The 26,348-nt window shown below is 38.4% G+C and overlaps 1 protein-coding gene across 1 annotated transcript in view; it reads left to right on the top strand.

The window, feature by feature from the left end:
* Nucleotides 1–26,348, top strand: part of LOC129723424 (clustered mitochondria protein homolog) — a 32,910-nt gene that overhangs the window by 4,788 nt on the left and 1,774 nt on the right. The window contains exons 2-3 of the mRNA XM_055677632.1: nucleotides 22,691–26,067; nucleotides 26,193–26,318. Coding sequence (XP_055533607.1) covers nucleotides 22,691–26,067; nucleotides 26,193–26,318 — 3,503 coding nt within the window. The remainder of the gene's footprint in view (nucleotides 1–22,690; nucleotides 26,068–26,192; nucleotides 26,319–26,348) is intronic.

Below are 26,348 nucleotides of genomic sequence, written 5' to 3' on the forward strand. Positions count from 1 at the left end.
AAAACACCTGGAAAATACTTCATAGGTACAGAAAAATATAGGAAAAATAACATTTAGAAACATGAAAAGTTCCCCTGAAAAAAAATAAACAAATGAAGCCAATGAAACAACCTGGAGTCCAAACGAAAAAAAAAAAAACAAAAACAAGAAAATGATCTCAGATTTAGTTTAAATCAATAGAGTTAATCTAACGGGAGGAAATAGTTAGAGGTTGTTTGCAAGACACGTTCGCAAAGTTAAAGTAAAATTACGACAGCCTGCCTTATGTCAATGTATTCTGCTATAAGTTTAGAAATTGTGTTACACACATTGTCAAGTCATTTGGTTGTGGAGTAGTTGAGATTTTTCTGAGCCTTGCTCGTATCGTTATATTTTTTTTTTTAAAAAGGGGGGATTTGTTAGTAGCTTAAGTATTTATGATAAATATTAGTAAATAATGAGTATGTGTGTTCTCAACACTGTTAGAAATTTGTAATTTTAATTGTTAGGATTTGTTTGCTTTCGCAATTAGGACTTATCATTCGTAGGGATTTAAACCTACTTGTCAGAAAAGGGGAAGTAAACTTACAACTAACTTAATTGCTAACTTATTGGCTATAAAGAGAGCTTATCGTAGCAATTGAGGATTGCAACGATTTTTGTCGAAAATTGTTAATAATTTTATTTGACATAGCTTCTAATGGTTCAACACCAGTAAGTCTATGTAATTCGAGTGTACCAAACCAAGGAGGACGCTTCAAAATCATTTTCAGAATTTTATTCTGAATCCTTTGGAGCGTTTTCTTCCTTGTTGAACAGCAACTTGACCAGATCGGTACAGCATAAAGCATTGCTGGTCTAAAAATTTGTTTGTAAATCAAAAGTTTGTTCTTTAAACAAAGTTTAGAACTCCTGTTAATGAGAGGATATAAACATCTCGTATAGTTGATGCACTTGGCTTGTATACTCTCAATGTGCTCTTTGAAAATAAGTTTTTTATCATAAATTAGTCCCAAGTACTTAACCTTGTCGGACCAACTTAAAATAACCCCATTCATCTTGACAACGTGATTATTGTTTGGCTTGAGGAAAGAAGCCCTAGGCTTATGCGGAAAAATTATCATTTGAGTTTTAGAAGCATTGGGAGAGATTTTCCACTTTTGCAAGTAGGAAGAAAAAATATCTAAACTTTTCTGCAATCGACTGCATATGACACGAAGACTTTTTCCTTTTACGGAAATGCTTGTGTCATCGCAGAACAATGATTTTGTGCATCCTGGAGGCAAATCAGGAAGATCTGAAGTGAATATGTTGTACAGGACTGGACCCAAGACTGAACCTTGAGGTGCACCTGCTCTGACAGGAAATCTATCAGATTTTGAATTCTGATAGACAACCTGCAGAGTTCGATCAGTAAGATAATTTTTTAAAATTTTGATTAGGAAAATTGGAAAATTAAATGTTTGCAATTTCGCAATCAAACCTTTATGCCAAACACTGTCGAATGCTTTTTCTATGTCTAAAAGAGCAGCTCCAGTGGAATAACCTTCAGATTTGTTAGCTCGTATCATATTAGTAACTCTGAGCAATTGATGAGTTGTGGAATGCCCATGGCGAAATCCAAACTGTTCATTTGCAAAAATTGAATTCTCGTTGATGTGTGACATCATTCTGTTAAGAATAATTCTCTCAAACAGTTTACTTATTGAAGAAAGCAAACTGATTGGTCGATAATTTGAAACTTCAGCTGGGTTCTTATCCGGTTTTAAAATTGGAGTAATTTTTGCATTTTTCCATAATTTGGGAAAATATGCAATTTTGAAGCAGCAATTGAAAATTTTCACTAAAACTTCCATTGTGCTCTCAGGGAGATGTTTGATTAGTATATTAAAGATTCCATCGTCACCAGGTGCTTTAATATTTTTGAAATGTTTAATAATTGATTTAATCTCATTCAAGTTAGTTTCAATTATTTCTGCAGGTAAAAAATTCTGGGAAGAAATTAAATCAAATTGACGTGTGACTTTATTTTCAATTGGACTCACAAAATTCAAATTTGAGTTATGAACACTCTCAAACTGCGTATCGTTATATTCTGTTGTCCATCTGCTAGTTGTTATAAACAACTTAGTAGCTACCGACATAACAACAGAACGAGAATCATTCCACACGTCTTGACAATGGCAATCTGCAATTATTTTCTTAGCGCCTCACAATCCACAATGGTCCAAAAGTCAAAGTAAACCAATCCGTCAAATTATATTTTTCTAGACTTCCTTAATCCTTTCGGGACAAAAATCCAAAATTTGAGTGTAATCCGTTGAGTTTTGATTTTTTTACAGTATTCGAAATGGACAAACATCGTGTTTTTCGAGGATAATCACTGTATGCATTACATAATTTGAGACCATCTTGTAGCCGCACAGAATACGTGCATGAGTGATATCTCCAGAGAATCTGTTCACATATGCCCAAGGCATATTTCTATTAATTGAAGAAGCTTAAAAAAAACCATAGGTTGTGTAAAATTGTCTAATAAACATATTTCGGGTTAAATATGCCTTGAAACTATAGTTGCCCATGAGAGCCCGTTATTCAATAGGTTTCATTTGAAAGGTAAATTCATAAGCCTTCATTTCGGACAATTTAAGAGAACGAGAACATTCAATCGTAGTAGCCGTGGAACACGTGCTTCACAATCGGTAGTTTTGGATATTAACAACGTGATGAATCACAGTCTGGCTCAGAATCAGGTGATGACTCGTGTATATTATGTACATATTTAGGCACTGTTTTGGTCATATCTCCGGAACGGTTATTTCGATTTCAAATAACAAACAATAGGGTTTAAACCGTTTTTTTTCTCTCCTTGTTTATAACTAAGACCTATTGGTCCATAAAGTTTTAAACCGTTTGTTCGACCGAACGGTTTAAAAACCGTTTGTTTGACGGTTGTTGGAGCTAAATCGATCAGGTGGTTACTGAAATATTGGGAAGAAATCAAAAATAACAAATGGACAAAAACAACAAAGAATTTGTCTATGAAAACCGAAAATATTACATATATGAAGCCTATTTTGATATGGAATAAGTTCAAGGGTGTTAGAAAACCATAATTCATCAATATTAATCGTTCAAAAATGAGTTTGTGGTTTTGACCGTGATTTGTTCTAGAGTGGACCACTGTGCAATCATTTGATTTGCATGAAGTAGGAAAAAAAATTCTATTCCGTGCCAAAACATTGCAGGTAGTGGTAAACTTATCCACAGTACTATAAAAAGATATTTTTCTTCGCATGTATTGAAATTTTATTTTAATCTATTTATTAGAGACTAGTTAAACGTTCCCGGCGTTACTCGCAATTGAAGATTTCAAAGTTATGAAACATTTCTGTTTTACTGCTTCATTGCAACAATTCACTTCAAAAATATTACGTTAACTGGAAGTTCGGATTTCATAATGACGTATTCCACCTTCCAAATACCACTTTAGGTTATTTTTCTGAATCCTGGGCGGAGTTGATTGCCTTGCCAGTCTCTGCGAATCATCACGATTCCATAGATAATCAAATATGGGATGGTCATTTAGGGCTGTTTTCTAGAAACCGCAAATCGCCATCGAGGAACTCAAGATGTTGTTGGGCCATCCCAAAACCTTTTTTCTGTCACTTTTCAAAGAAAGAAATCAACGTAAAAGAAATTAAGCATGAATATTAGGGTGAGGCAAAGTGATCGATTTTCCAGAACCAAGATTTTTTAGTTTTTTTTTTGGGGCCCCAAACAACCCTAAACTTACCGAAAGGCGATTGGTTTTGTGTCCGCTTGGCGCATTGCATTTCAAATTTTAGTGAAAATTTCAATAGGAAAACCTACTTTTTTGCATTTATCTTTCTAGAGAGCTCAATAATAATCTAATAATGCACTACATTATGTTAAAGTATAGTATTTCATATGCCTAACAAGATTCATTGATTCAGCGAAGACTGCGTATTCTTGGAAAAGGTGTCCTTACGCCTAACGAGATATGGTCTGCTGAACTAACGAAGGTAAGGAACTTCATCAAAGAAGCCGGCTTCTTGGGGTGAAATGCAAAGTCTTGGGGTGAAATGCAAAGTCTGGGGGCGACTATCACTGATACCCATAGTGATGGAACGAACTGACAGTGCATATGAAGTAACGCGGAGTATACCACAATATGTCTAACTTATGGTACACCCAACGCAAACGGGGAACAATTTATTACTTTAGGGCAATTTTTTATTACTTATTGTGTTTTATGACTGCGCATTATACACAAATAGTAACAAACAAAAAGTAATAAAAATTATGACGGCCACACGCTTGTATGTGTTTCTGGAGGAGAACATACAGCCAAGCACCCACCGCAATGCATGTGTTAGCAAGACTTCACTCGCTGCATTTGTATTGATGCAACGATCAGATTCATTTTTGCTTCCCTTCATCCACACATAATGGGAATCTCACCCGTCAACCTCAAATGTCTAATTAGAAACACTTTCGTTTCGTCCCCCAGTGTTTACAAGAAATGGAAATATGTAATACTGTCTGACCAGAGTTGCCGAAGTTGCGAATATTGTCTGGATAGGCACGAGTATTGTATTTTCAAACAGGTGCAAATGAGCTTCCATGAACCAATGAGTATGTGTTTTAGATATCTTGCAGGAAAGCGAATGTTTTTGTTTTTCTCTAACGCAGTTTACAGATCGTGATGTCATTTAAAGACGCATTTCAAGTCTTTGAAATCATCAACGTTTGCATACTCTATGACGGGGAAAATGCTGCTTGGCAGCTCTTGTCATATTTTTTCTCTACTTCGTATGCGAACTAATACACGCACACCGGATGAATTGGAGATTGAAGAAACTTGTAACATGTGCAACATATGCGACGGTGTGTGATTTTTTTTTTGCTTGAGATGGAAAGTAAGCAGTGTTCGACAGAAAAAATCTTGCATGTGGTTGAAACGACCATTATTAGATAGTCGTACTCCCGTAACACGTGCTAAATTTATGTCAGTATGTGTTGTTACTTGACTGGGGAAGAATTTTATTGCCTTTAAAGTAATAGGTCTGTTACCCAAAAGGCAATTTTGCGCTATTGCTTCTAAAGTAATAAGGAAAAGTTTTGCGTGTAGCAGTGGTCATAGGCTCCTACAAGAAAAAAAAATATGCCTAACAACTTTGCAGAAGACACTGAAGAGCTATAGCTGTTCAAAGTTCATCATGTCGATTAAAATGCAGAAAATCTTGTTTTCTGCCAACATTACCAATGTACCGGCGTCCCATCAGAAGTAACCTGTATTAACGAGTTTATACACTCAGCTGGATCAAGCAAACACATTTAGGTCAATATTTTAGGCGTAGGTAGAATCTACTACGTGTACCAGAGGTTACTTTTGATGGAAATCTGACTGACGCCGGTACACTGACGGTGTTGGCAGAAAACATGATTTGCAACATAAATTTCGACATAATCAACTTTGAACAGCTCTCGTATGTTTTTGGAACACCCTAGCTTTTTAGTGTCTTCGGTCAAGTTGTTAGGCATCAAAAGCCTACCAGTTGAAGTCATGAAAGCTATGGTTTGAGACATGTTGAATGGAAAAGGCAAAAAAGTTGGGTTTTCCATACAAATCTCCATATAAATTTGAAATGTAATGCGCCATGCGGAGACAAAACCAATCGACTTCCGATAAATTCAGGATTGTTTGGGGCCCCAAATAGAACAAAAATAAACTCTCGCTAAACATGGGAAAAGGGCCCATGTGCCATATGTAAACAAGCCACAAATTCACGTTTTTTAATGAATACAAACTTAATCTACCCGTACAAATAAGATTGTTTGATAAGAGCAAATTCTGTTATCAATAAATCTTATTGGTAAGGCTAGAGTTCGCTTGTATTAATCTAAAAACGAGAAAATTTGGCTTGTTTACATATGGCACATGGGCCCTTTTCACATGTTTGGCGAGAACTTGGTTCTGGCTTTCTGCTATTGTTTTTTTTTTCATATAACGATTCTCCACCCTAATGAATATTCATGCTTAGTTCTCCACTACAATAAAATCAGAAGAATGTACTGTTACTCACTAAACTACGTAAAAAGTAAAAAAAAAACATGATTTTTAATGCCTTCTAATCTATATCATTCTATATTTAAACCGATGAAATGTGGCCTCTCCTCCAACTAAATGTTTTTTATGCCTATTTGTTTATTTGTAAAAACAAACAACTAGGCCTAATGACCTAGTTTGAGTAAAAATAATAAAAATCCTGTAATGTGATACCACAGACTAACAGACGTAACACTGGAACCTTGCTCCATCGTCACAAAAAAACGATCATTTCAAATTTCCAATTGAATAACAGCCATCGCGACATCGAAACGCTAAAACCATACGTTTCGTCCCCAACACCAATGTCCTACTATTTTTAATTTCGTCCCACCGTGCGCCGTTGTGTCTTATCCTATGCGTCTCCAAGCTGTCATCAGAGCTAAATGTCCCTTAAGCTGGAAGTACAAAGTCAGCAGAACAAAGAGTTAATAGCATGAAAATTTAGTGCTCATTCGATGCTCATTTAATGCCATATCGCCGAATTTAATGCTCCATCATTTCTTTGAAAAATGCTCTTGTTTGCTAGCTAAAGAAAATAGCTAGCAGACAATATTCGAAAATAGCATTTTAGTCACAAAACAGTTCTGTAACGGTCGAAAACATTTAATGCTCATTAAATGCTCTTGAAAAAACCTGATTTTCATGATAATTTTATTGATTTTGTATAAATTTTCAAAAATATGATAATATATGAATAGCTTTAATTTTTTCAAACATTTCCCTCTGAGAACAATCAGAATCTTTTTGATACGATTAGATACCAATTAAATGCTTCCATATATGAGCAGTTTCAATTAATTAGGTGCATTTTTCATTAAATATATTTTTTTCAAAAATATTGTTCTGCTAGCTTAAGAAAAAAGTTAGCAGAACAATGGCCAGAAACAGCATTTTCAAGCAATAAACTGTTGTAGAATGGTCATAATAATTTAAGGCTCATTAAATGCTCTTGAAAAAACCTGAATTTCATGATAATTTTATTGATTTTGAAAAATTTTTCCAAAAATATGATAATATATGTATAGCTTCAATTTTCACAAGCATTTTCCTCTGAAAACAATCAGAATCCTTTTGATACGATTAGATACCAATTAAATGCTTTCATATACGAGCAGTTTCAATTAATTAGGTGCATTTTTCATTAAATATATTTTTTTCAAAAATATTGTTCTGCTAGCTTAAGAAAAAAGTTAGCAGAACAATGGCCAGAAACAGCATTTTCAAGCAAAAAACTGTTGTAGAATGGTAATAATAATTCAATGCCCATTAAATGCTGATTTTCATGATAATTTTATTGATTTTATATCAATTTTTCAAAAATATGATAATTATAAATAGCTTTAATTTTTACAAACATTTCCCTCTGAAAACAATCAGAATCCTTTTGATACGATTAGATATCAATTAAATGCTTCCATATATGAGCAATTTCAATTATTTAGGTGCATTTTTCATTAAATATATTTTTTTCAAAAATATTGTTCTGCTAGTTCTGCTTCTGTTCTGTTTTTCTGCTAGAAAAAAGTTAGCAGAACAATGGCCAGAAACAGCATTTTCAAGCAATAAACTGTTGTAGAATGGTCATAATAATTTATTGCTCATTAAATGCTCTTGAAAAAACCTGATTTTCATGATTTTTTTTTAGGTTTAGGTTGGTTTATTTGACACGGCACGATACATCTTATGCTTTACTGAGCCAGATACAATTCTTATTATGTCTAAGTTAGCAGGAGAAAGAGGGAGGCCATTTTTTTATTTCTCGCGGCCGACTACGAGCTAGTGGGGATTAAAGGTTAAAGGAGGGGAGGTACAATTTTGAATTAAAACTATTTAGCACTTTGTTTTTCAACTGGTAGAACAGTAACAGTGATGTGACGCAGTTTTGGTCTGAAGTGTTTACATAGATGTTGGCTCTTCGTTTTCGTGTCTCCAGCATAGTGGTATTCTGACAAATAGACAAAATAATTTTAAATTTTAACGTCAGCATTTTTAAAAAAACAGTACAACTGTGTCATGTACTGGAGATCCTCGCTTCCCAGAAAGTCTCTGACGGGAACGTTCGGTTGTTTTCTTCGGGCCCGAAGGGAATCTATCAGCTTGGACCTAGCACCAGAGAATTCGGTACACGACCAAACAACATGCTCAATGTCGTGAAAGCCATCGCCACAAATGCAGTGATTACTTTCCACAAGCCCTATACGAAAGAGATGCGCGTAGTGATCGGACATAAGTCTGGACATCACGCGAATGAAGTCCCGACCTACATCCAACCCCTTGAACCATGCTTTCGTCGATACCTTAGGAGAAATGGAATGTAGCCACCGTCCCAGTTCATCTGCATCCCATGATGTTTGCCAACTTTTGAGCGTCCTCTGACGCAGAATACTGAAAAATTCATCATAAGCAATTGGTCTATCATAAATATCGCCATCAATAGCACCCACCTTAGCTAAAGAGTCAGCCTTTTCATTGCCCGGAATGGAACAATGAGAAGGGACCCAGGCTAAGGTAACCCGGTATTTTTATCTGTTAAAGCACTTAAAAACCGCCGTATTTTCCCCAGGAAATACGGGGTGTGCTTCACAGGCTTCATCGATCGCAGAGCCTCAATGGCACTGAGACTGTCTGTGAAGATGAAGTAGTGGTCTATGGGTAGGGTTTCGATGATCCCAAGAGAGTACTGAATGGCAGCAAGTTCTGCGACGTACACGGAAGCAGGAGCATCGAGTTTGTAGGACGCGGTAAAATTTTCGTGAAAAACCCCGAAGCCAGTGGACTCATCTAGATTAGATCCATCAGTGTAAAACCTTTTATCCCAACTAACATGTTTGAATTTATTGGAAAAAATCTTAGGGATCTCTTGCGGTCGCAATTGATCCGGGATACCAGTAATGTCTTGTTTCATGGTGGTGTCGAAGAATATAGCATTATCAGAAGTATCTAAAAGTGCGACATTGAAAGGAGCGTATGAAGAAGGGTTAATATCTTGAGCCATATAGTCAAAATATAAAGTCATAAATCTGGATTGAGATTGAAGGTCGACCAACCTCTCGAAATTTTCAATTACTAATGGGTTCATAACTGTGCATCGAATTAGCAACCGATAAGAGAGATTCCAAAATCGATGTTTCAACGGAAGGATACCCGCTAGCACTTCAAGACTCATCGTATGGGTCGACTGCATGCAGCCCAAGGCAATACGCAAACAACGATATTGTATTCGTTCCAGTTTGATCAAATGTGTGTTTGCTGCGGAGCGGAAGCAGAAACACCCGTACTCAAAAACTGACAATATCGTTGTTTGGTATAACCTTAGAAGGTCTCCTGGGTGGGCACCCCACCATGTTCCGGTAATCGTACGAAGAAAATTAATCCTCTGTTGGCATTTTTGTGTCAGATACCTAATATGACAAGCCCAGGTGCATTTAGAGTCGAACCAGACCCCGAGATATTTAGCAACTAAAACCTGAGTGATCGTTTTACCCGATAGTATGAGCTGCAGCTGAGCTGGGTTATGCTTCCTAGAAAAAACGACCAACTCAGTTTTCTCCGGGGAGAATTCGATACCCAGCTTGAGAGCCCATTCAGACAAATTGTCTAAGGTATCTTGCAATGGTCCTTGCAGGTCGTTAGCCTCGCTTCCAGTAATGGAAACAACGCGATCGTCTGCAAGTTGCCTTCTCGTGCCTGAATTTGCAAGACATTTATCGATATCATTGACGTAAAAATTGTATAAGAGAGGGCTTAAACATGAGCCCTGGGGAAGACCCATGTAACTAATTCGGGAAGTTGTCTAATCACCATGTGAGAAATACATATGCTTTTCTGACAACAAATTGAGCAAAAAGTTATTCAAATTTGGTGAAAGTCCCTGCGAATGAAGTTTCTCGGTTAAAACTTCTACAGAGACAGAGTCGAAAGCCCCCTTAATATCCAAGAATGCAGAAGCCATTTGCTCTTTTCGAGCAAAGGTGAGTTGAATTTCAGTAGAAAGCAACGCTAGGCAATCGTTCGTTCCTTTGTCCCGGCGAAAGCCAAATTGAGTATCTGAAAGAAAACCGTTTGTTTCGACCCATTTGTCTAGCCGTAAGAGGATCATTTTCTCCATTAATTTCCGAAGGCGAGAGAGCATAGCAATCGGCCTATAAGAATTGTGATCAGAGGCAGGTTTTCCGGGTTTTCGAATAGCAATCACTTTGACCTCCCTCCACTCGTGCGGAACAATGTTTAACTCAAGAAACTTGTTGAACAAGTTCAACAAGCGTCTTTCTGCAGAATCGGGTAGATTCTTCAACAAGTTGAATTTAATTCTATCCTACCCTGGAGCTTTATTGTTGCACGAGAGGAGAGCCATCGAAAATTCCAACATCGAAAATGTAGGCTCTTCCGTAGCTACTAAAAACGCGTCGCGAAAGGTTTTCTGTTCCGGTACAGAGTCCGGGCAGACCTTTTTGGCAAAATCGAGTATCCAGCGGCCTGAACATTCCTCGCTCTCGTTCGAAACATTACGATTCCGCATGCGTCTGGCCGTGTCCCAAAGAGTGCTCATTGCTGTTTCCCTCGACAACGCGTTTACAAACCGCCGCCAGTATCCGCGTTTTTTCGCTTTGATTAAACTCGTCATCTGCCTAACCAGTACATCGTACTTTCGAAGCAGCTCAAGAGTACCGTGTTTTCGGAAGGTCAAATACACCGAGGACCTTTGCGCGTACAGCTCAGAGCACTCTTTGTCCCACCACTTGTTGGGAGGACGCTGTCTAATCGTTAACCCGGGTATCGGTTTCGTCTGAGCTTGAGTCGCGGCGTCGATGATCAAGCCAGAAAGGAACGCATATTCTTCCTCCGGAGGAAGTTCCTCGTGAGACTCGATGGATTCCACAATGATCGTCTCATATGACTTCCAATCAATATTACGAGTAAGGTCGTATGAAATATTGATTGGGTCCGGGGGAGTTGAACCATTAGCAATTGAGATAACGATTGGGAGATTTTTTTTTCTCGCTTGTTTTCCGTCGGTCTAGTTCCGCCACTGTTGTGGCCAATCACCGACGCCCAGGGAGGCGACTCCACACCCAGGACCCTAACTCACGACCCGTTTATTAACGGACCGGCGCCAACGGCTTTACTTCCTCATGCGATGGAAGGCGTGATCCCAGAGATTTTTCGCCTCAGAAAATCTCCCGGTGTCGGCTAGGATTGAATCTAGACCAGTTGGGTTGGTTGTGAGTGGATCACGCCACGTGGGATTCGAACCCAGGCGTCGAGCGTGGTTGGCGGAGACGTTACCAACCACACTAGGCCCCCACTCGACGATTGGGAGATGATCACTACCGTGGGGATCGTAGATTACTTTCCACTGGCAATCTAACGCTAGTGATGTCGAGCAGAGGGATAGGTCAAGCACGCTTTCACGTGTTGGAGGATTAGGTACACGTGTCGCTTCCCCAGTATTTAAAAGTGTCTAATTGAAATCGTCGATCAAGTTACAGATTAAAGAAGATCGGACGTCGTCGTAATGCGACCCCCATTGCAAACAGTGGGAGTTAAAATCTCCCAATATCAAAAAAGGTGCGGGAAGCAATTCTGCTATATCAGAAAGTTGCCTCTGTTCAATCCGCATGGATGGAGGAATATAAATCGAAGCAAGGCAAAGGTCTTTTCCATTCATATTTGTTTGAATGGCAACGACTTCAATATTCGAGAGCGAGGGGAGGTCGATTCTGAAAAAGGAATAGCACTTTTTGATCCCTAAAAGTACCCATCCACCGTGTGAGTTTCGGTCTCGACGAATTATGGTAAAATCGTGGAAATTGGGTTGGTCATTTGAATTAAGGAAAGTCTCACAGAGCGCAAACGCATCACAATTGTATGTGTTTATCAAATGAGAAAATAGATCGAATTTGGGGATCTGAATGAAGTATCTGCAATTCCACTGTAATACAGTGATAAAATTCCTAACCTCTTTCGCCGTATTAGTCATCGAAAGATATGATAGCTGAAATGAGGGGCCAAGTTGCTGCTTGTTGCTTCAAAAATGTTTTCACTGTAGGGAGAAGGGCAAGAAGAATGTTTTTAAGTGGATCTGTTATGTTGAATGTTTTGAATAATGAGTCCACAATATCAGAGAAATTTATAAACCCTGTTTCTTTTTTATTCTCTGATCGAGAAATGGGTGCACGAGGGGTTTTTGGTGCTCCGGGAAGCGGTGGATACCCCTGGTTTGATTTGAAGTTAAAACCGGGAGGTATTTGCTTCAGCATTTCTTCACCGCTTCCTTTTTGTGTTGGCTTATTGGTCATTCCGCTAGGGGTTATCTTGCGACCTTTGCGAGAAAGATTAGGAGAGTTAATAATTCTCCTCTTCCTTGATCCTTCTGGCATGGCATAAGAACACCCTTCGACGGGATCGTCAGATGTACCCTCATCAGTTGACAAAAAGGAAAAGATGCTTCCTGTCGAGGGTGGCTCAGCTCCTTAAGCATTTTTGCAAAAGAGCGCTTTGATCGTTCCTTGAGGGAACGCTTTATTTTCTCCTCGCGCTGTTTGTACGCGGGACACGCCGAAAGGTCATGCCGGGGATCACCGCAATAAAGGCACTTTTCAGTGTCCTCACTGCAAGCGGTCTGAACGTGATTCCCTCCGCATTTGCTGCAGCGTGCCTTGTTGCAGCAGTAGGTGGCTGTATGACCCAACTGCTTGCAGTTTTGGCAGTGCATGACCCGCGGCACAAACAGGCGTACAGGTAGACGAACCCTGTCCAAACGGATGTAGTTCGGCAGTGCGGATCCGGCAAATGTCACTCGAAAGGACTCCGAAGGAAAGAATTTCTTCTTCCCTTCTTCGATTGATACTGAATGCAATTGCTTGCAATCCAGCACCTTTACACTTTGCATCAGGGGGTTCTTGAAACAGCCCACCCCGTAACGCTAAATGTCTTCGACAGTGAGATTCCCTTCGGTGACCACACCGTCGATTTCTACATCCTTGGCAGGGATGTACACGCGATACTCTCTCGTGAAGAGCTCGTGGCAAGCAATTGCGTTTGCTTGCTTCAAGCTGTTCACGACAACTCGCAGTTTGTTCGGTCTCACTTTCGTAATTTCAGTGACGTCCGAAAAATCTTTTGCCAGGTCCTTGCCGATTTGAAAAATATTCAATGGTTTTTAAATTGGCCTGAAAAAAACTACGAAAGGACCGCCAGCGGCATCTGGGTAAGCTTTTGCCCGTAGGTAGGGGGAACTGCAGGGGGAGATTTCAATCTCTTCCCCATTTGTTTCCACATCCAGGAATAGTTCCATCTGGGTGCTGTCCATTTTTGCGGGAGCGTTCAGCTCTACCGCACGCAAAATATAAATATGTGTATATAGGGGGGGTCAAATAATTTTTGTAAAATGTGAAAACAATTTTCCAAAATAAGATGTGTTGAATAGAAAAAAAAGACTATTGTATTAGAAAAATTATATATATATATATATAAATATATATATATATATATATATATATATATATATATATATATATATATATATATATATATATATATATATATATATATATATATATATATATATATATATATATATATATATATATATATATATATATATATATATATATATATATATATATATATATAATAAGAAAAACAAATGTGTTCTCCGGGTTCGAATCACCGTAACTTTAATCTTTTCGGGTTTCAATTGATTTTTTTCGGTGAGATTTATTAAAACAAAATAACTAAATAGTTACGTTTCAGCTTACTAATTTTTCAGCCATCCTCAGAAAAACTATTTTTTCGTGTGCATCACCGTGTGGATCCCTCTAACTTCTCTAGAAGTTTTTCTGAGGATGGCTGAAAAATTAGTAAGCTGAAACGTAAACTATTTAGTTATTTTGTTTTAATAAATCTCACCGAAAAAAATCAATTGAAACCCGAAAAGAAAAAAGAAGAGGAAAAACAAATGTGAATACTTCACCAGACTTTTCGAATTTTGACCTACGCGCCACACTGGCTGATAGTTGGGTTGATCCAGTAGGTGGCAGGAATCGCAATCAGTCTCCTTCAGCTGAGCCAGCACCAGGGACTAACCAACGGTTGGTGGTGCGGGAAGTTTCCTTCGGCAGCTGAACGGTTGATATAGTACTGCACTGGTAGCACAAACGACATTAGACCGTCTACAAACAACGCACAGTAACCACACCGCTAGGGTATAGTCGGCGCCCAGCGGCGCGGGGGGTTTGCTCCAACTACTGAACGGCTTTTGATTTGACTCCAGTATCGGTACCGAAAACACAAGTAGTACGTGTATCGTCTGGAGACAATGCACAGTCTTCTGTGCCACAAGAAGTAACCACCGCCCGGCGGCGCGAGAATTTGCTTCGACTGCTGGACGTCTATTGTATACTTCACTATACCGAAAAAAACAAGCCACGCGCGCACCAATCGGTATTGTTTGTTCGAGCGAGCAAAGAATAACGGAGCTGTGTTCAAATGCTTCCTATCGCAACGGTAGCAGAGAAGCGAATGATTTTTTTCATGTTAATTTATTGATTTTGTATAAATTTACCAAAAATATAATTATGAATAGCTTTAATTTTTACAAACATTTCCCTCTGAAAACAATCAGAATCCTTTTGATACGATTAGATACCAATTAAATGCTTCCATATACGAGCAGTTTCAATTAATTAGGTGCATTTTTCATTAAATATATTTTTTTCAAAAATATTGTTCTGCTAGCTTAAAAAAAAGTTAGCAGAACAATGGCCAGAAACAGCATTTTCAAGCAATAAACTGTTGTAGAATGGTCATAATAATTTAATGCTCATTAAATGCTCTTGAAAAAAACTGATTTTCATGATAATTTTATTAGTTTTGTATAAATTTTTGAAAAATATGATAATATATGAACAGCTTTAATTTTTACAAAGATTCTCCTCTGAAAACAATCAGAATCTTTTTGATAGGATTAGATACCAATTAAATGCTTCCATATACGAAGTTTCAAAAACTTAAAAAATGTAATTTAATTTATTGAGATTTGTTTGCTTTCACAATTAGGACTGATCATTCGTAGGGATTTAAACCTACTTGTCAAATAAAGGATATAAACTTACAACTAACTTAATTCAAAACTTATTTACTATAAAGAAAGCTCATCGTAGCAATTGAGGATTTGTCCAAAATTGTTAATAATTTTATTTGACATAGCTTCATGTTTCAACACTAGTAATACTATGTAATTCGATTGTACCAAACCAAGGAAGACGCTTCGAAATCATTTTCAGAATTTTATTCTGAATCCTTTGGAGCGTTTTCTTCCTTGTTGAACAGCAACTTGACCTGATCGGTACAGCATAAAGCATTTCTGGTCTGAAAATTTGTTTGTAAATCAAAAGTTTGTTCTTAAAACAAAGTTTAGAATTCCTGTTGATGAGAGGATATAAACATCTCGTATATTTGATGCACTTGGCTTGTATACTCTCAATGTGCTCTTTGAAAATAAGTTTCCTATCGTAAATCAGTTACAAGTACTTAACCTTGTCAGACCAAATTAAAATAACCCCATTCATCTTGACAACGTGATTATTGTCTGGCTTGAGGAAAGAAGCCCTAGTCTTATTGGGAGAGATTTTCCACTTTTGCAATCAGGAAGAAAAAATGTCTAAACTTTTCTGCAATCGACTGCATATGACACGAAGACTGTTTCCTTTTACGGAAATGCTTGTGTAATCGCAGAACAATGACTTTGTGCATCGTGGAGGTGATTCAGGAAGATCTGAAGTAAACATGTTGTACAGGACTGGGCCCAAAATTGAACCTTGAGGCACACCTACTCTGACAGGAAATCAGATTTTGAATTCTGGTAGACAACCTGTAGAGTTCGATCAGTTAGATAATTTTTCAAAACTTTGATTATGAAAATTGAAAGTTGACAATTCTGCAATCAATCTCAGGGTTTTGAATATGGTTTCAGTTTTTCAACTTTAGTTTCAAAATTTTGATTTTTATAAGAGTAACTCTATGTTTAATTTCTTTCATTAAATCTGTACAAATAGTTTTGAAAACAGGGTCACGAGAACGTTGATGTTGACGTCTGCGGACATTTTTCAAACGAATTAGAAGTTGAAGATTTTCGTCAATTATTGGTGAATCAAATTTCACGTGAGCCTTTGGAACAGAATAATTCCTGGCATCAATAATTGTCCATTTTATTGCTTCCAAAGCGGAATCAATATTCACCTCGTTTTGTAAATCCAGCTCATTATTGAAATTACACTCAATATGAGTTTTATATATTTCCCAATCAGCCTTGTGATAATTAAAACAGAGCTCATAGGGTTTAAAACTGATTCATGTGATACAGAAAAAGTGTTTGGAAGATTGTCAGAATCAGCATGTGTGATCAATTCACATACAAGACTTTGATCTGTTAGTACTAAAAAAATTGTTGATGGATTTTTTCAATGTATTTTTACCTTCTGCCGCGTTCTGTCTACCTCCCATATTATCGTTCATTTTCGAATTACCTACCTTAGGTGAAATAATGTTCGAACCTGTTACCTGTGCATATCTTAAGCGGGTAAGCAAAAGAGTAAAAAATGGGCGATACAGCTTGGAGAATTTTGTTTTGATTGGAAAATTTAATTTTGTTTACCTTGTCTTGCCTTAACAATTGCTAAGCGGGCTGAGCATTGATAAAAAATTGACATATGGTTGCCGTTACAATTCGCACAGCGAAAATTTTTACTCTCTGTCACAAGACATATATCCTTTTTGTGAGAAGAGGGAGACAAATGAGGCATTTTTGGTCCAAGTTACAGATTATGGAACCATGGCCACAACGTTGGCAAATTCGCAATTGGGCTTTTCTCCTCTCCCAAACTTTCTATATAACTCCCACTTTACCTGAACATTATGGATGGCATGTGGTTTGTCAAAAAATTTCAAATTGTTAACCTCAGTGCGATTAGCAAAGCAAAGCCTGGGTGCTACATTCCGATTCGGAACTTGACATCCTGTTTACTATACACAGACTTCGCAGCCGACTGTTTTAGTGTACAGGACAATTGCGGGGCTAGCGCTACGATCCCTCAGACACTAACAGTCTCTCCCAAACCGAGACTCGAACTTACGACGACTGGCTTGTTAGGCCAGCATCGTACATCGAGACCATCTGGGAGATAAGTGCGGTTAAAATGAATTAAATAATTAACAATAGAAATTCCAGCTCTCTGACTTTTCTCGCCTCGTGATTTTCGTTTTATTAGATATGCCAATTAATTCTGTTGGGGTAAGTTTGATGATCGGTGGTTGAGCGGTGATGATGATCTCATTAACGGTTTGATCGTTGGTGAGACCTTTCAAGACAACCTTGACCGGCTTGGCGTTCTTGATGTCATAGGTTAAAAATTTGTATATCTTATCAGTTCAATACTGAACAAGACGGTAATGGCCGTCAATTGACTCAGCTAATAAGCACTCGCCGCTAATAAGCATAAGCAGTTGATGAAACAAGTGACCAAATAGTACCCAACAAATCGAAAAAAGGGACCAACAGTTGTTAGAAAATAGCCAGAGAAGTTATTGTTATTGAAAAGGAAACGAAATAAGGGATTGGGCGGGAAAGATCGATTTAGCTGAGCGGTCCCAGGATCGATCCAACTAAAAAATCGGAGCTGCAGGATCTATCTCTGTTGAATCGAGCTTTCAAAACACTTTTTTGAGGCGCTGTGAAATTCACTGAACCAAGCGCCATTTTTTTAATTGAGTTAGGTATTAACACCAGTGTACGTGAGAATGAATAATCTATCATTCATGAAGAATAGAAATCATTTAAATAGTTCATAATGATATTATGGGGCCTATTACAGATGACGAGGCGAGCAACTCGCCTCACCTCCAGTCACTGACGGACGAGCAAAATGTTGTATTAGAGAATGCGAGTGAAACATGTTTGGTGACAGCTGAGTCGAACAGTTTCGCAGGCCAGCTACTTGTCAAAATCCAGCCATCTGCATCAAAATTGGTCAGGCGAGTAACTCGCCGCTCGCCGCGTTTTCTGTAATAAGCCCCAATTACAAAAAATCCCTAGAACATTGAACACCGATGACTCGAAATCATGTTTTTGGAGCTTGGTTCGATCTGGTTGTACTTCGATCATTTCATTACTGCTAGTGCATCACCAGTTGCATTATGGACAGGAATGGAATGGACTATATGGAGGCATGATGATGTAATAATCGCACGCAACCATTCAAAAGCCGATAAGACAACATTGGAAATGGTACACGATACCTGACAATCACTCGAAATTGCATAAAAAAAGTTCTGCACGCTAAAAAATATTTTTATTTAAGTTCGAAAAAAAAAAACAAATAAAAAAATAAACGATCTTTCCGACTTTTTCAGGCCAAAAGAATTGATCTAAAAATCAAAAAACAGGATGGAAATCATGTTTTATCATATTTTCGAAAATTTAGAAAAAATCAATAAAATTATCATTCAATGAAAAATGCACCACCTAAGTTATTGAAACTGCTCGCATATGGAAGCATTTAATTGGTATCTAATCGTATCAAAAGGATTCTGATTGTTTTCAGAGAAAAAAGTTTGTAAAAATTAAAGCTATGCTGTTTCTGGCCAATGTTCTGCTAACTTTTTTCTTAAGCTAGCAGAACAATATTTTTGAAAAAAAAAATATATATTTAATTAAAAATGCACCTAAGTTATTGAAACTGGTCGTATATGGAAGCATTTAATCGATATCTAACCGTATCAAAAGGATTCTGATTGTTTTCAGAGGGAAATGTTTGAAAAAATTAAAGCTATTCATATATTATCATGTTTTTGAAAAATTTATACAAAATCAATAAAATTATCATGAAAATTAGATTTTTCAAGAGCATTTAATGAGCATTAAATTATTATGACCATTCTACAACAGCTTATTGCTTGAAAATGCTGTTTCTGGCCAATGTTCTGCTAACTTTTTTCTTAAGCTAGCAGAACAATATTTTTGAAAAGAATATATTTAATGAAAATTGCACCTAAGTTATTGAAACTGCTCGTATATGGAAGCATCTAATTGGTATCTAATTGGTATCTAATTGTATCAAAAGGATTTAAATTGTTTTCAGAGGAAAATGTTTGTAAAAAATTAAAGCTATTCATATATTATCATATTTTTGAAAAATTTATACAAAATCAATAAAATTATCATGAAAATCAGATTTTTCAAGAGCATTTAATGAGCATTAAATTATTATGACCATTCTACAACAGCTTGTTGCTTGAAAATGATGTTTCTGGCCAATGTTCTGCTAACTTTTTTCTTAAGATAGCAGAACAATATTTTTGAAAAAAATATATTTAATGAACAATGCACCTAAGTTATTAAAACTGCTCGTATATGGAAGCATCTAATTGGTATCTAATCGTATCAAAAGGATTTTAATTGTTTTCAAAGGAAAATGTTTGTAAAAATTAAAGCTATTCATATATTATCATATTTTTGAAAAAATTATACAAAATAAATAAAATTATCATGAAAATCAGGTTTTTTCAAGAGCATTTAATGAGCATTAAATGTTTTTGATCGTTACAGAACTGTTTTGTGACTAAAAATGCTATTTTCAAATATTGTCTGCTAGCTATTTTCTTAAGCTAGCAAACAAAAGCATTTTTCAAAGAAATGATGGAGCATTAAATTCGGCGATATGGCATTAAATGAGCATCGAATGAGCACTAAATTTTCATGCTATTAACTATTTGTTCTGCAGACTTTGTACTTCCAGCTTAAGGGACATCAGAGCTAAAGGAGGACACACTGCATGAGTTGTTGTTTTTTCATAGTTTTTACTCAATGAATTGATTGTTTTTCAAAATTTGTTATATTACTTGCCAAAAACATGGTTAACGGTTCTCTGTTTTCTTGTTGCAATAATAAGAGCGCACCTTGTAACATCATGCAATTGTAAAAATCACTAACATTTTAAAAGGAGGAAATCGATTGGAAACTGATTGAGTTTTAAATAGTGGATAATTTTCGTGATGCTCTCGACGTTTTCGGTTTTTAAATTTGTATATGTTGCCGTAAGACGTAGTTCTACGTCAGACGCCAACAAAAAATGATGCAAATTGAGATGAGCATCTTAACGGCGATTTTACTGCAGACGAAGGTGGTACGGCAATCAATCGTGGTACGTGCGAATGACAACAGGTTCCCGGCCCCAAGCCTTGAAAAAACAACAAAGCCGCTGACAGTGACCAATTGAGGATCCGCGTCACCATAGGCCAGATCTTTGCACTGCGGCAAGTACTCTTTACGAACTTACGGCGAAGGACAGAGTGATGTGTACAGTATGACTTTCGAGGACGAATTTCTTCAATACTTGCAATCAAAGTGTATGTTTTCGTGAAAAATATAAATTTCAGAATTGTACAAAAATTGGTTCTACCAAAAAAAATTGAATAATAATTTTTACTCCGTCTTGCGACAAATTTGAGAAGTTTCGCAATGACATAAAATCTACGTTTTACGAAATTTTTTCCAAGTCTAGAAATCAGTTTTCTACACCTTGTCCATAGACAACGTTTTGGTCGGGGAACTATTTTCAACCATTGCGGGCTTCATATCCAATCGAATACTTTTTTCACTGAGATTTCATAGTTGGCTCTATAATATGAATGTAGCACACTCGGATCAGTAGCTTACTTGTAAGAGGCCGCCGCTTCCGACAACAAGTCGGTGGTCAACTCAGACTGCGGATTCGGTTCTTTGTTAACAACTAGTAATCTCAATTTTTTTCATTGTATAAATCCAGCATAACATAAAACACCTTTTTTACTCCATTTGGTTGGTACGTTTCGATTTTTCGAGATACGACTATTCGACCTTTCGTGATTCAGCCGATTGTGATTTCGGTCATTCGTGAATATTCATATACACCGGATTCTTTTTGTACACGGTCTTTTTTACACGGATTGTTTAACAAGCCTTTTTTGCACGGTTTCTCGAAATTACACGGTTTTTCTAAACACGCGCGTTTTTGCACGGGACACATCCTCCGTACAGAAAAAATAAATCTTTTTAAACATATCTAAAATACATAATTCTATCTACGAAAAAGCTGCAGCGTTTGTTCAGACGGTCAGCAATTATATTTTTGTGATCGTATTAATTTTCTATGTTTGTCCGCATGCCATGAAAGCGTTGTGTACTTCAATTTAAACAGCGGTATACGATTCGAGTTAATTTTGCACTAGCTGTAAGATTAATCAGAAGAGCGCAAATGAGACCTCAGTTTAAAGATTAAAAACATTCTGCAACTATTTGATTACTGTACAACGGACTGCAGTTGTAATTTGTTTTAAAACACAAAGGACGAAACATTATCTCAAATGTTTTTTTGTTTTTTTTCTTGAATTGGTGTTGGGTTGTTAAATATTTTACTAATTGTTTCTACGTTTGCTCTATTAAGAGGTAATGAACAAATAATATTGCTCTTCAGGCTGTCATCTTTGAGAACATTGCTCTTCATGTCTTGTCGACCTACTTTTCTACTTCTGTTCGCCTTTTCTACTGCCGGTTGCTATTTGATTACGCGACTAGTGATAAAGGTGGATTCGTGTTCGTTCGGCCTCTGTTTATTTCCCCAACGGCAGCTGCACTGCACACTAACCGATGTCTGAACTCGCTCCCGCGGAAGAAAATTAAATATTCAATCGGGCAGCTACTTGGTACCTGTGTATTTGTGACTGAACATGCACTTCCTACCTTCGAAAACTTGATAATTGATGTGTTATTTACGAATGTATCTTGTGCGACCAACCCTCTATTATGTTGTGTCATGAGTTTTTCTAGAACTTCATAAGTTACCTCAAGATACTTAATTCGTTACATTCAATAATTTCCATCCTTACAAAAATTTAAAAAAAAACTTAAATGCTTGTGGCCATCAAAAAAAAAACAAAAACAGCGTTTCAGTGAATTAATCAGATTACGCACTTTATGAAAAGTGAATAACCCACACCGACTTTATTCCGGGAAGACCTGTCGGAAGCATATAATTGAAGTTCAAGGTTTTTAATTTCGATTCGCGTAACGCCGTTGATCTACAAACTAAACATGTGACACGACGGGAGTGTAATGACGAGTGTGCGACTGTCTAACCCGTCAGACGCCAAACGCTGTGTAAAGTGAAGTCTATAGATAGAAGATTATACAATTTTTCTGCCCGCATGTCTATGCAGCGCCCCTAGAGTTGACCAACAATCTTTGCCATAAACTGCATCTATCGTGTATTTCTGATATTTATAGACTGATGTCTGTTGGGGAAAATTCGTCTATGCGCCGAATGCTATAGGTATGGAAATCGTGCGCTGTGTTGGTAATTTTTGTAATATTCAATGCTTTGTTTGTCGTCTGCCGCCGGCAAACGTTCGACTCATGCATACCAGTGTGAATGAATTTACATAACAACCATGAGTGGCATGTTTTTTCCGAGCGCAATTTTAGCAACCGTATAGAATGCTGTTCTAATGTTGCTTTTCTATTTGTTTTCTCCTTCGCAGGCAATGGCAGAAAGCAGAAAAATAACAAAGATAAGGAATCGACTCCGCCACCTACGGTGAATGGAAAGAGCAAGGATCCGCTAGTCAATGGCCACGGTGCTGCCGCAGAGAATGGATTGAACGGACATACTTCGGAAACGGAGCTAAACGGCAAAAGCAGTACTGGCAACAAGAAAAAGTCTGACGGTGAAGTGATGGAAATTATCCAAGAGCAAGGATTTACGGTACAGATTCTCTCCCCAGGAGTTGAGTCACTTTCGATTCAGGTTTCTAGTATGGAATTGGTGCAAGAGATCCATCAGTTGCTGATGGATCGAGAGGATACGTGTCATAGAACGTGTTTTTCGTTGCAACTGGATGGAGTCACATTAGATAACTTCGCCGAATTGAAGAACATCGAAGGGCTTAAGGACGGGTCGATCATCAAGGTTGTAGAAGAACCCTACACGATGCGTGAGGCTAGAATCCATGTGCGTCATGTACGAGATTTACTCAAATCGATGGACCCGGCGGATGCTTACAACGGAATAGACTGCAGTTCGTTGACTTTCCTGCACACGATAACGCAAGGTGATATTTTGGAGAAGAAGAAAGGTCGTTCGGATAGTGTGGACTGTACCCCGCCAGAGCATATTATGCCCGGGGCTAAGGATAGACCGTTACTTCCCCTGCAACCTGGTGTGGGGAAAAAGGGACCGCAACCGCTTAAGGTACTGACGACGTCAGCTTGGAACCCCCCACCTGGACCTAGAAAGTTGCATGGTGATTTGATGTATTTGTACGTGGTAACCATGGAAGATAAGAGATTCCATATTTCGGCATGCCCCCGTGGATTCTTTATTAACAAATCCACGGATGACACATTCGACCCACGACCAGACAATCCTAGTTATTTGTGCCATTCATTGATCGACCTTCTAGGGCAAATTTCGCCTACGTTCCGGCGGTGCTTCGCTCAAATGCAGAAGAAGAGAACCCAACGGCATCCATTCGAAAGAGTTGCCACGCCATATCAGATTTATACCTGGTCAGCGCCGGCCTTGGAGCACACGATTGATGCCATCCGGGCAGAAGACACTTTTTCGTCCAAGCTGGGCTACGAGGAGCATATTCCCGGTCAAACGAGAGATTGGAATGAAGAACTGCAAACAACGCGGGAGCTACCAAGGGAAACACTACCTGAACGGTTGTTACGTGAACGTGCCATATTCAAGGTTCATAGTGATTTCGTGACGGCTGCTACTCGTGGGGCGATGGCCGTTATTGATGGAAATGTGATGGCGATTAATCCCGGGGAAGACGCCAAAATGCAAATGTTCATCTGGAATAATATTTTCTTTTCGCTTGGATTCGATGTACGTGATCACTACAAGGAACTCGGTGGAGATGCAGCGGCATTTGTTGCGCCGAGGAATGATCTGCACGGAGTTCGCGTCTACTCGGCGGTCGATGTTGAAGGATTGTATACGCTGGGGACAGTCGTCATCGACTATCGAGGATATCGAGTTACAGCGCAATCAATTATTCCGGGAATTCTAGAACGAGAGCAGGAGCAATCCGTTGTTTATGGGTCGATAGATTTCGGCAAAACTGTACTGTCACACGAAAAGTATCTAGAGCTGCTGAACAACGCTGGAAAGCATCTGAAAATACTGCCACACAGTGTCTTAAATGATAAGGATGAACAAATCGAATTATGCTCTTCCGTTGAATGTAAGGGCATCATTGGTAACGATGGACGGCATTATATTTTGGATTTGTTGCGTACTTTTCCACCAGATGTAAATTTCCTGAAGCTGGACGAAGAACTTAGCACAGACTGCAAAACGCTTGGATTTCCCATTGAGCACAAGCATAAACTCAGCTGTTTGCGTCAGGAATTGCTAGAAGCTTTCGTGGAGAGTCGGTATTTGCTATTTATCAAGCACGCAGCTTTCCAGTTGCAACAGCTTAATACGACAAAACGACAACAGAAACATGAACCGAAGGAAGATGGAAAAACTGAAAACACCAAAGCAATTGAGTCGGCCAAGGAAGGTACAACGCCGGCAGAGGAATCGAACAATAATATTGACTCAAAAGAAGAGTCTGTTAAATCGGAAGAAACATCTGAGTTAACGAAAGAAAAACAACCTACGGGAGTGCCAAAAGTAGAAACAGAGGAAGCCAAAAAACTAATGGAATCGCTTCTATCTAGTGATGAGAAAAACGAGAGCAAGGAAGTGGTTAAACGTGCTTGCGAAGCGGTTGGTTCGCTCAAAGAGTATGAGTTCGACATCCGCTTTAATCCGGATGTGTACTCACCTGGTATTAAGCATGTGGACGATTCCAATGCTGCCAATTCGTTAAAGAAACAGAAACAGTTGGTAAAGGATGCTGCTGAATTTTTGGTCAAGCATCAAATTCCCAGTTTTGTGCATGACTGCTTGGATCATACGGCTGCTCCAATGGACGGAACAACATTGACTGAAACTTTACACAGTCGCGGTATTAATGTACGTTACCTGGGCAAAGTAGCGAATCTACTGGCTAAAATCAAACAACTCGAATATCTTCACACTATAGCAGTTTCGGAATTGATCAATCGGGCAGCGAAGCACATTTTTACCACCTATATGCAGAACACCGAAATGATGAGCATGGCATCGGCCCTTAGTCACTTTCTCAACTGTTTCCTGACTACAACTACCGCAGTGTTTCATACTGATACAGATTCCGTAACAAAATCTGGTTCATCAAATAAACAACAGCGTCGTCAGAACAAGCGATCGGGCGGAGGGAAAGGCGGTAAATCGTCATTCCAGTGCACACAAGACAATAACGAGTGGCAGCTGTTAACGCCCAAGTTGCTGTGGAACCAAATACAACAAGAGCTCAAATCCTATTGGGACTACGATTTGCTTCCGACGAACTCGCATGATTCTGTTGAACCAGTGGTTGCTCACTACCGACTGCAGAAAATTAGCCTTCTACGTGCATTTTGTCTAAAGACTGGAGTTCAGATTTTGCTGCGTGAATATAACTTCGAGATGAAGAACAAACCTACTTTCGGCGAGAATGATATCGTCAATGTGTTCCCGGTAGTTAAGCACATCAATCCGCGGGCTTCGGATGCGTACAACTTCTACACTACCGGCCAGACCAAGATACAGCAGGGTTACTTCAAAGATGGTTATGACCTTATAAGTGAGGCGCTGAATCTGCTGAATAACGTTTACGGTGCGATGCATCCGGAGAATGCGCAATGTTTGCGCATGCTGGCTCGTTTGAGCTACATCATGGGTGATCCCCAGGAAGCGCTGGCCATTCAGCAGCGAGCGGTGCTTATGAGCGAGCGCGTTAATGGTATCGATCATCCGTACACGATTGCTGAATATGTGAGTATCCATGCAAACGGTAAATTTGCTGAGAATACCTCATTCCTTCAATATCTTTTTTATTTCCTGTCATTTTTTTGTGAGAAGTTTGAATGTTAACAACATTCCGCCATTGTTTCTTACAGGCTCCTCTCGCACTCTACTGCTTTGCCAACAGTCAAATTAGCACTGCCCTTAAGCTGCTGTACCGTGCAAGATACCTTGCTACGATCGTGTGTGGCGAGAACCACCCGGACATCGCTTTGTTGGATGTAAGTTATTTGAGTTTTGTGCGCTTTTTC

Source organism: Wyeomyia smithii, chromosome 2 (genome assembly GCF_029784165.1).
Source record: "Wyeomyia smithii strain HCP4-BCI-WySm-NY-G18 chromosome 2, ASM2978416v1, whole genome shotgun sequence".
NCBI lineage: Eukaryota > Metazoa > Arthropoda > Insecta > Diptera > Culicidae > Wyeomyia > Wyeomyia smithii.